Source organism: Coregonus lavaretus (genome assembly GCF_964263955.1).
Source record: "Coregonus lavaretus genome assembly, contig: HAP1_SCAFFOLD_4564, whole genome shotgun sequence".
In the NCBI taxonomy this organism is placed as follows: domain Eukaryota; kingdom Metazoa; phylum Chordata; class Actinopteri; order Salmoniformes; family Salmonidae; genus Coregonus; species Coregonus lavaretus.
In genome coordinates, this window is record NW_028159231.1 from 1 (window position 1) to 11232 (window position 11232).

Here is an 11232-nt window from a genome sequence, read left to right on the forward strand (position 1 = left end):
GTGAAACCTTTAGTCTCTCCCAGTTGAGATAAGGGGGACTTTTACCTCGCCAATTACTCTCGAAGTGTTCCCTGACCCGACTGAGGGCAAGTCTCACTGAGATACGCTACCTTGAAATTCCTTCTTATAAACCCTTTAGGAGAATTTAGGAGCGCACGCACATTTTCATCAGGAAATTGACCTTTTCTTTGGAACTATGAGTTTCAACATTACCCTGCTATAATACAAAACTAAAAGCACGTGAGGAAAAGACAAAAGAGAAGAAAAATATGTATATGTGATTGCTAGTGTGAGAAGAAAGTGACAGAGAAAAATTAAAAAGAAAGAATGAGTAGAAGTCATGAGAGGTGTAGAAGAGGGAGTATAGGTCATGAGAAGGTGTAAAATAGGTAGAGGTCATGAGAAGGTGTAAAAGAGGTAGAGGTCATGAGAAGGTGTAGTAGAGGTAGAGGTCATGAGAAGGTGTAGAAGAGGTAGAGGAGGTCATGAGAAGGTGTAGTAGAGGTAGAGGTCAGTGACTACACTGTTTATTTTCTTCTCCACTGAGGTGAATCACAGAGTATATCGTCCCATTGAAACTGTTGCTACAGCACACACACACACACACACACACACACACACACACACACACACACACACACACACACACACACACACACACACACACACACACACACACACACACTACAAACTACACACTACACACTGGTTGTAAATTTAACCACCCCAAACCCCATTTCATGCACCTTCCTTTTCCCCTTAGGCATCTAATTGGACAGCCCTAGGCCTAAGGCCCCCATGAGGTTTTACTGTATATACTGTAGGCCTGCAGAATGAGATCACTGTAAAATAGGGGTTGGATGGAGTCGCCCCTCAGACACTGATCTTAGGTCAGATTTACATTTCCTCCCTAATGGTTATGTTCAGGACTTGTGAAAGTAAGCTTGATCCTAGGTCTAGATTTAGGACTGCACGTCAGGGGCTTTAGTCATCTACTCCCATCTCGCTACCCACCCAGAACCTAATGTTATAGATTACACAGATCAACCTGCTTTATTATTAAAACACATACACACACACACACACACACACACACACACACACACACTCACTCACAGCAAATCCTCGAACTCTACATTTCAGAGATATTTATTATTACAAGCTAAAGGTCTAAAAGGGATGTGGGAAGGCTTTAAGATTTCCATACATTGTCAATACACTTATATACTGTATACACATGCTGGCTTCATGTCAAATGGCACCTATTCCCTATATAGTGCATTGGCCCTGTTCAGAAGTAGTAGGGAAAAGAGCGCCATTTGGGATGCATACATACTGTATGTAACTGTGGTTGATCTTGCCTAGGTCAATAGAAACGGTTGAGTAGAGTGTCTCTCTCTCTCTCTCTCTCTCTCTCTCTCTCTCTCGCGCTCTCTCTCTCTCTCTCTCTCTCTCTCTCTCTCTCTCTCTCTCTCTCTCTCGCTCTCTCTCTCTCTCTCTCTCTCTCTCTCTCTCTCTCTCTCTCTCTCTCTCTCTCTCTCTCTCTCTCTCTCTCTCTCTCTCTCTCTCTCTCTCGCTCTCTCGCGCTCTCTCTCTCTCTCTCTCTCTCTCTCTCTCTCTCTCTCTCTCTCTCTCTCTCTCTCTCTCTCTCTCTCTCTCTCTCTCTCTCTCTCTCTCTCTCTCTCTCTCTCTCTCTCTCTCTCTCTCTCTCTCTCTCTCTCTTCTCTCTCTCTCTCTCTCTCTCTTTGTGTCTCTCTCTCTCTCGCTCTCTGTCTCTCTCTCTCTCTCTCTCTCTCTGTCTCTCTCTCTCTCTGTCTCTCTCTCTCTCTCTCTCTCTCTCTCTCTCTCTCTCTCTCTCTGTGTTTATTAGTCTCTCTCTTTTGTCCCCCCTCGTGGAGCCAGCATAGTAAGGTCTGTGTTTATGGTGAATGTGTGTCTGGCTAGGGGTGTGTGGCCAAACGTGTGTGATTGAGTCCATTTTGAGAAAACGTGTTTGTATGGAGTAGCCGTGTGTGGGCGTGCATGTCTGTATATGTGCCCATACGTTTGTATGAAGATGTTTGTGTGTGTGTGTGTTTCTGTCTGTGGGAGTGTGTGCATACATCTGTGTGTGATACACACTCCAATACACACTCACAAAGCCATAGTTTGTGTTTGTATGCAGTACCCGTGTTTTCGTGGGTGTCCAGCTGTTTAAAGCCAGGACGGTTTCATGGGCCATAAACATACACACACACACACACACACACACACACACACACCAATGCCATAGACACTGGGGAGAGGCTGGACATGCTTCTCAATCACCCCAGGATGTGGTGACTGTGGGTGGGCTAAAACAGGACCTCGCTCAGGACTCAGGTCCACTTCATCCAGGGGATGTACTATGTGTGTGCTCACCAAGCAAACAGTAAATGTAGCCACTATGAAGGGGCTGTGTGTGTGACTGTGCAGGGTTTCATCATAGTGATGTTGCAGTCTGTAAGGGGTCATGGTTGTATGCTCTGGTTGAGGGGAATAAGGAGGGAGACCCCAGTCAGAGAGGTCATGGGGTCTGTTACTGCGTTTGATTCTACTTGTTGTGTTCTGTGATGTCATGAGGGAATTCAACAATGGGGGATTTTTCTCCAGTGGTGGATTGGGAAGGGAGAGTTTTTTGATGGCTTGGATTGTGTGTTTGTGTGTGCATACTGAAACATTAGGATAAGAATAATCAGACTCTGACCGCACTAAACAGCCAATAGACTTGTGCGTGGTGAAATTAGGCTAAAAAATAAGTTATTTAATCTTGTCCAGGTTTTTGACCACTGCTGATTCGTTACTCTGAAAATATGACACATTTTCCTTCCAAGAAAAGTCTCAAACAACCAACACTGACATTTCTTTATTTTCTTTGTGTTTCAGATTACACAAGGACTCCACCACCATGGCGCCCTTCCTCCCCCTCCTCCTCTTCTTCCTCCTCTCCTCCTCTTCCTCTGTTCTCACCAGTGTCTGTCCAGAGGATTGCTCCTGTCAGGCCCAGGGTTCAATCTTCTGCATCCAGCGTCGTTCCACTGTCGTCCCCCGCGACCTCCCTTCCTCCTTGAAAAATCTCTACGTCTTCCAGAACGGCATCGATTCTTTAGCCCAGGATGACTTCACAGGTAGGTAGCGTTGAGATTAGAGAAGTGGGCTAGCAACTGGAAGGTTGCCAGTTCTAATCCCATGTGTAAAAGGAAAACAATTGTTTAGGAGTGGGCCGGCAAATGGAGTGTTGCTGGATCAGTGTCCTGGATGTCATTTCCTGCTGTTGTGCCCATGAGCAAGGCACTTAACCCCCTAAACTGCTGCCCTCTGCTCCAACCTTTTTCAACCTCTATGTGTCTTTCGAGGGGTTGGAATAAAGTAAAACACACGTTTTTCCATTGTAATTCCATATACATTGGAAAATAAAATAATATTCTTCTTCTTCTTTAGGCCTGGGGGAACTGGAGATGTTGGACCTGTCCCAGAATGAACTCATGGAGGTCCCGGATAGGGTCTTCGAACCGCTATCTTCGCTGAGGAATCTCGATTTGTCTGCAAACTTCATTACCCACATCTCCAAGGATAGCTTCTCCGGATTGGTGCAACTCGAGAGGCTGTATCTCCACGGCAACCGTATCAAGAGCATCCAATCGGAGGCCTTCAAGGGTCTGGAGGATCTTCTGGAATTGAAGCTCCAGGGGAACCAGTTGACCGGTCTCCCGATGCTCCGTCTCCCCAGGCTTCTCCTCCTCGATCTCAGCTTCAACTCTCTCCCGAAGCTGGGTCCCCAAGACCTCCAGACCCCCCACCTCGAGTCGCTCAAAGTGGCTGCGTTGGGGCTCACCACCCTGGACTCGGATCTGATGGCCTCCTTGGGGAACCTCCATGACCTTGATGTGTCCCAGAACCAGCTGGAGGGGATGCCTGAAGCATTGAAGGCCACCCGGGGGCTGATCAGGCTCAGCCTGGCTGCCAACCCCATTGGGGAGCTCCGGAACAAGGACTTCCAGGTAAATACATTTTCTTAAAAATGTGTCAAATAGTCCTGTAATTGATGGGTCGATAACATACGGCTTATTCCCTGAAACTGCTCCATGGGCTTTACTATGGCAAGCTTCTGGTCCAACCTATCCAAACTCCCTGTGTTTGTATGTTTTTTAGTGGGGTTGGGATAAACCAGAAGTCACATTTCTGTTGGACATTTGTGAACATTGGACAATAAAGTATTCTTCTTTTTCTTCTTATTTTCCAGAGTCTGGTGGGTCTCCAGGAGCTGGATATCAGCGGGCTGAACCTCCAGGGCTTGCCCCAGGGTTTCTTCCAGCTCTTCCCCAGGCTGGGGCACCTCACGGCGGCCGAGAATCCCTTCAATTGTCTCTGTATTCTGGCCTGGTTCCCTAGCTGGCTGAAAGAGAAGAACGTGGATCTGGGACGCATAGAAGAGACAAGGTGCCACTTCCCACCGGTGAATGCTGGCAAGGTATTGTCTTATTTATTTTTTATTCTAATATTTTATGTATTTTTATATATTTTTTATTTATTCATTTCATGTATTAAATATATTAAATATTAAATATATTTTATAAATGTTTCCTGTGAAACACATTTAGTTGCTGGCTTTTATAAAATGGGATACAAATAAAGTTAGATTTGATTTGAAGGTGCTGGCGGAGCTGGACCATCAAGATTTCGGCTGTCCAGCTACGACCACTGTCATGACGAGTGCCCTAGGGGAGGGGAGTACGTCCGCACCCCCCATTCCGACTACATCCCCTGGAACCACCCATACCAACGCCTTCCCCCCACCTCCGCCATTCCCTAGTGATGAACCATCCTCAACGGAGACAGGCATTGAGAGTCGTCCCCCTCCCCCTCCTCCAGCTTCTCCGACTTCCACTTCCAGGGACCAGGGGGACGAGGGCCACATCTGCCCGCCGAACATCTGCCTCAATGGGGGTACGTGCCGTTTCGATCCTCTGGGACAGCTTGGATGTCTCTGTCCCCGCAGAACTACGGGCCTGTACTGCGAGAACCTGGAGGAGTCGTCTAACCACAACGACCCCCCTCCCCAACCCTCCGCCCCCGAGGTTTTGGCCTCCATGGTCGCCCCCATTGTAACCTCTGATCCCAATGACATCAGTTCCCGTCAGGTGACCTCCACGTCCATCCTCCTCGACCTGCACCATTTCCTCGAGACGAGGCCGCACATCCGTGGGATTAAGCTGACCTACCGGAACCTCTCAGGGCCCGACCGGCGCCCCATGTACCTCAGCGTCCCCGCCTCGTACCCAGAATACACCCTCCGAGGGCTCCGGCCCAACTGTACCTATTCGGTGTGCGCCAGCCCCCTGGGAGAGAGGGTGAATGGGGGTGGAGGTGGTGGAGGTAGCCCTACCGATGGTGGGTCTTGTATGGAGGCTCGTACTGAGGGAGGTCCCCAGGCTTCGTCCTTGGAGCCCCAGGTGGATGATCAGAGCCAGCTCACCTACACCCTCATCCCAGCCTTGGCTGCTCTCGCCCTGGTCACGGGGGTTGCGGTGGTGGCCGTCCTGGTTCTTTTCCTCCGGAGGAGACGGGCTAAGGCGGCCCACATGGAGCTGGAAGGGGGTGGGATAGGACCAATGGAACTGGAGGGCCTTAAGGCTTGTCTGGAGAACGGCGGGGGGAACGGGGGCATGCTACCCCAAAAGGGAGCAGATATTTCCCCCTGTCATACCTCCATCCCGACCCAGCCACAAAATGGAGGATCGTCACATCCCCTTCCACAAAATGGTGGTTTAGAATATGAGGTCCCCCTCATGCAGGGACAGGGACAGGGGCACTGTTCATCAAATAATAATGTGGCATCCTTGAAGCCATCGTATTTCTAGAAACTCAATCCATTGACTTAATGGATTTCTGAATATTGCACTCAATGACATTCAGAGCTATGGAATGGAACAGAAGTATCTACCCCTGTAGAGGTTAACGGTACGCCCCGTAATCTCTAAGTGGATGGGAGGACTCTACCATTATGAGACAGTGAAAGGGGTGTGTTTTAGTTCAAGTTGATAGAAATGTAACAAGCATTTAAACCTAAAGTGCAATCGCCATGCCAACAAGGGTCTATCTTATAATCGGACTGAAAACGGAAGTGCCTTCTTGCATTGACATGATATGCTGTAATAATGATGCTTTTATTTTTGCAATGTTGATGTTTTTAAAAGAACTGCATTGAATGAGTTGCAATCCTGTTGCTGGATCAGGAGATTGGGAGAGCAGGGTTTGTGGAGGTATAGGGAAGGCACTGAGTCAAGGCTGGGAGGGGTGGCGGTGGGGTGCAGAAACATAGGTTGTGTGAGTGTGTGTGCTCTGTACACTGTTCAGCACTTCCTGAAACAAACAAGGCACCCCTCCCCAACTGCCCCCTGGGAGAACTTGCACTGAAGAGAAGAGAAACTCTCTGCAACATTACAACCCTTCCCAGAGTCTAAACCAAAGGTACTAAAATGCTGATTCTGTAGAGATGGTACCACGGACAGAATACAGTTTTAGACGACACCACCACCGGTCAGATTTCCCTTCATCCCGCTACACACCCCCACCAGGGTTGGTCAACTTGCTGTGAAAGACACGTGGACTAAATGAAGAGAAGAGGCAAGGAGGACCGACTATTCCCTTTAAGTCCACTACTTTTGACCATTAAAATGTTGACATTTGAGTCATTTAGCAGACATTCTTATCCAGAGCGACTTACAGTTAGTGCATTCATCTTAAGATAGCTAGGGGAGACAACCACATATCACAGTCGTAGTAAGTATGTAAAGAATAAGAAGTTCAATACAGAAGTTATCGGCAAAGTCTAGTAGAAAAAGACAAGTGCTCCGGTCAAAAATAGTGCACTATATAGGGAATAGGGTGTCATTTGGGACATAGCCTCTGTCCTTAGTGGCGTGGTCAGTAGCTGTGATGGACGCAATGTGAAGGTTGTTGTTGTCGAGCGGATTTCATATGATGTTTTTGTAGTGTGCTTTGTATGTATTTTTATCATGGATTTCTCTGTTGCTGTAATGCTGTTTATCCAGTCTTGTTGTAGTCAGAAATGTTGATGCTGTATTGAATTGTGCTGTTCCCTCGACATGGCAAAGGGTTGGGGTCAATTTCAATTCAGAAAGTTTAGAATTGAAAGGTCTCATTTACTTTTAATGATGATTTTTCTATTGCTAAATAGGTCATTCCAATTCACCTGAATTTACTGAATTTAGATTATATTTACCCCTGCCCAAAACGCTTCAAATTTCAATCATGTAGAAACTGTTCACAAAGTAAATGTAAGCATGTAGCCTAGTCTGCAAATGCCACATTGTGAATAAGAAGTGTCAGAAACAGCACAGACTCTAAACTCAAAACTCCCACTCTCATTCTTCTTTACTGTCTAAAACCAGTCAGCCAAATACAATAGCCTGCCAAAGCTACATAAGGACATGGTTAGCCCAGAAACCCCAATCCGTGTCCCAAATGGCACCCTATTCCCTACATAGCACACTACTTATGAACGGAGCCCTATGGGCCCTGGTCAGAGGTAGTGTATTATGGGGAATAGGGTGCCATTTGGGACACAAACCTAGTCTCTTTTTGAACGCTCAAGCTCCAAAACTGTCCTCAAAGCTCGGTCACCGCAAACCCTGAGCCATTAAATTGGCACACACACATCCTGAAAAAAGCAAGAGAGTTCAAAGACTTTGAGAGCAATTTACTATATGTGTCGAAGGAGTGGAAGCCAGTCATTTCTTGACTTGCTACTGACCGTGGCGTTTTGAAGATATGGCCGCAGCTAGCCGATGATATCCCCAGTAGCTTGCTTTTTATTATTTTATTCTCTCTCTTTCTATCTCTCTCTCTGTGTTTCTGGTTTTTGTCTCTCTCTGCTTCTTTCTTCCCCCCCCCCCCTCTCTCTCTCTCTCTCTCTCTCTCTCTCTCTCTCTCTCTCTCTCTCTCTCTCTCTCTCTCTCTCTCTCTCTCTCTCTCTCTCTCTCTCTCTCTCTCTCTCTCTCTCTCTCTCTCTGACTCTCTGTCATTCTCTCTCTCCCTTTTTCTTCTGTTTTCTTATTTTCTTTTTTCTTTCTCTCTTTGTTTCATTCACCCTTCCCTCTGTCTTGGTCAACAAGGTTCTTGGCCGTGTTTTCGGGCCTGTTTTGCTTGCCTGCAGCCAACTAGACTATGAAAAGTTCAGACGGAATGAAAATCGCACCGTTCTGATATATTTATCTTTGTTTCCTGTCTGGGAGAATGGGAAGTACAAATGTGTCACCATTCTATTTCTTTTTCTTTCGCTTCTTTGTTTTGTTATTTTCCTTTCTTGTTCCCTCTCTGCCTGTCTCTCTGTCTCTCTATCGGTCTCTCTCTGTGTCTCTCTCTGCCTGTCTCTCTGTGTGTCTCTCTGCCTGTCTCTCTCTGTCTCTCTCTCTGCCTGTCTCTCTGTCTCTCTCTCTGCCTGTCTCTCTGTGTCTCTCTCTCTCTCTGCCTGTATCTCTGTCTCTCTCTCTGCCTGTCTCTCTCTCTCTCTCTGCCTGTCTCTCTCTCTCTCTGCCTGTCTCTCTCTCTGCCTGTCTCTCTGTCTCTCTCTCTCTGCCTGTCTCTCTGTGTCTCTCTCTCTGCCTGTCTCTCTGTCTCTCTCTCTGCCTGTCTCTCTGTGTCTCTCTCTCTGCCTGTCTCTCTCTCTGTCTCTCTCTCTGCCTGTCTCTCTCTATGTCTCTCTCTCTGCCTGTCTCTCTCTCTCTCTCTCTCTACCTGTCTCTCTGTCTCTCTCTCTGCCTGTCTCTCTGTCTCTCTCTCTGCCTGTCTCTCTGCCTTTCTCTCTGTCTCTCTCTATGCCTGTCTCTCTGCCTGTCTCTCTGCCTGTCTCTCTGTGTCTCTCTCTCTGCCTGTCTCTCTGTCTCTCTCTCTACCTGTCTCTCTGTCTCTCTCTCTGCCTGTCTCTCTCTCTCTCTCTCTACCTGTCTCTCTGTCTCTCTCTCTCTGCCTGTCTCTCTGTGCCTATTTCTGTGAAATACTCTACAATCTCACTGCACAAGTTTATGTCTTGGTAGATAGAAAACAGTTTATCTGTGTGCGTGTGTGCACATGCGTGGTTATGTGTGTGTGTGTGTGTGTGTGCAAAAAAAGGGGATTCAATATTTTAATCCAATCCAGTCCAAGTATTCATCCCTATTGTCCAACCACAATCTTATTTTCTACTGCCTGTATTCTTTCTCTTATTTTACTGTCTTTCTTCATGCTCTCACTCATCCAATAGAAACCAAGGACCATAAGCTCATATATCTGTCCACTAAAACCGAAACTGGAAGAAGAAATCCTATACAGCTTAATATAATGTAGCGTGAGGGACCGGAAATGTTTGAAATATTTTCAACTTGCTTTGTTATGTTCTCTATTCATTTCGGGAAAGCCTTTGTCTTATTATTTTAATGTTTTATTTTTGTGCAAAAACGTGTTTATGTTTTTGATATGAAATTACAAAAAATAAAAGAATATTAAAAAAATGTAATGTAAAAAATATCTTGGTCATATCTTGGTCAGTGACTCTCTAGCCCTGTTTATACCTGGTTCTGACATGTGGCCTGTGTCCAGATCGTGCACAATCACATTATGATTGTGCAAATGTAGACAAGTGCAAGAGGCATTGGTATCTGATTGTGATCAGATCTTACAAGTGTAAACAGACAAGATCAAGTCAAGACGTTAACTGCAGGTATTAACAGGGCTTCTGTCTCTCAGGTTTTTGACACCATAGACATATACATCATTGTGTGAGACCAGGTTTATCATAAAACACTCACAAATACTACAGTACACACACGTACTACATACACATACTACATATTAATTACATCAGTTACTAAATCACCTTTAAACGCCTCACAGTAGTCAATACGGACCAAACACATTTACTACACACTATACACTGTACATAAACTTACTACATCACTTCACCTCCACAAGCATAAATACTGGTTGAATGTTACACACAGATCTTAATGACCCTAGTAATAAAAGCATTAGGGCATTAGTCAGTCTTTCCTACTGACTGGGGATTTAAGGAACGACAGCCAGATGTGTGTTGCCAGCCCATTGAGAGGCCATTCCCAGAAATTATAGCTAGGAATACAGTATAGACACAGACCTAGACACACACTCACACACACACACACACACACACACAGACCTATACACACACACAGACACACACACACACACACACACACACATACTCACACACACACAGACCTATACACACACACAGACAGACACACACACACATACACACGCACGCACACACACACACTTTCACTGCATCCCTCATCACCCCCTCCCCTTACAACCCCCTCCCCACCTCTTACTCCAAACCCCAAATTATGGTTTTATGAAGTTTTGTTGGTTACTGGAATGAACAAAAGTTATTGTATTTTTCCTTAATCATCAAGAACTTTATGCCAATGGAAAAATATGACAAACATAAGACAATTTAAATCCTATAAATGAATAAATGAAAGTCCTTGTTGTTTGCTTTGTGGGGAGGTTGGCAAATTACTGCTGTACCCACTTGTACTAGTCTAGAAGGTTTAGAAAACACTCACACTCACACACACTACTCCTCTCGCTCTCTTTCTCTCTCTCTCTTTGTGTCTCTGTCTCTATGTCTGTCTCTGTCTCTCTCTGTCTCTCTCTGTCTCTCTGTCTCTGTCTCTGTCTCGCTCTCTGTCTCTGACTCTCTCTCTATCTCTGTCTCGCTCTCTGTCTCTGACTCTCTCTCTATCTCTGTCTCTCTGTCTCTGTCTCTGTCTGTCTCTGTCTCTGTCTCTGTCTCTGTCTCTGTCTCTCTCTCTCTCTCTCTCTCTCTCTCTCTCTCTCTCTCTCTCTGTCTCTGTCTCTGTCTCTGTCTCTGTCTCTGTCTCTTTCTCCCTCTCTCTCTCGTAAGTTTTGAAAGTTTTACGTGTGTAAGTTGGTAGTCAATTGGGTTCTGGTTGTTTTTAATTGTATGTTCTAGAGCTGAGTTTTTCTTGTTTCTTTTTTTGGTTTAAGGTAAGGTCTTCTGATGGTGTTATTCCATAGAGACTTTCACAATGATCTTTCCAAATGTTGCCATTTTGAATGGCTAGGTCATTCCTCTGTTTTCCATTTAGATCATTCCATTTCCCCCAGAACTAGCTTCCATCAATGGAGTCTTCAATCTCTTTCAGAGTG

The 11232-nt window shown here is 45.9% G+C and overlaps 1 protein-coding gene across 1 annotated transcript; it reads left to right on the forward strand.

The window, feature by feature from the left end:
* Nucleotides 1-2925: 2925 nt before the first annotated feature.
* On the forward strand, nt 2926-9676 carry LOC311123158 (vasorin-like). The gene is made up of 4 exons (XM_084197423.1): nt 2926-3146; nt 3460-4019; nt 4262-4489; nt 4671-9676. Exons 1-4 carry the CDS (start codon nt 2927-2929, stop codon nt 5877-5879), a joined length of 2217 nt encoding a protein of 738 aa, XP_084053549.1. The 5' UTR covers nt 2926; the 3' UTR covers nt 5880-9676.
* Nucleotides 9677-11232: the final 1556 nt, after the last annotated feature.

Coding starts and splice junctions, on each gene's coding strand:
- LOC311123158 (XM_084197423.1), top strand. CDS start 2,927: ATGGCGCCCTTCCTCCCCCTCCTCCTCTTCTTCCTCCTCTCCTCCTCT. Junction 3,147..3,459: donor AGCCCAGGATGACTTCACAG/GTAGGTAGCGTT, acceptor CTTCTTCTTTAG/GCCTGGGGGAACTGGAGATG. Junction 4,020..4,261: donor TCCGGAACAAGGACTTCCAG/GTAAATACATTT, acceptor CTTATTTTCCAG/AGTCTGGTGGGTCTCCAGGA.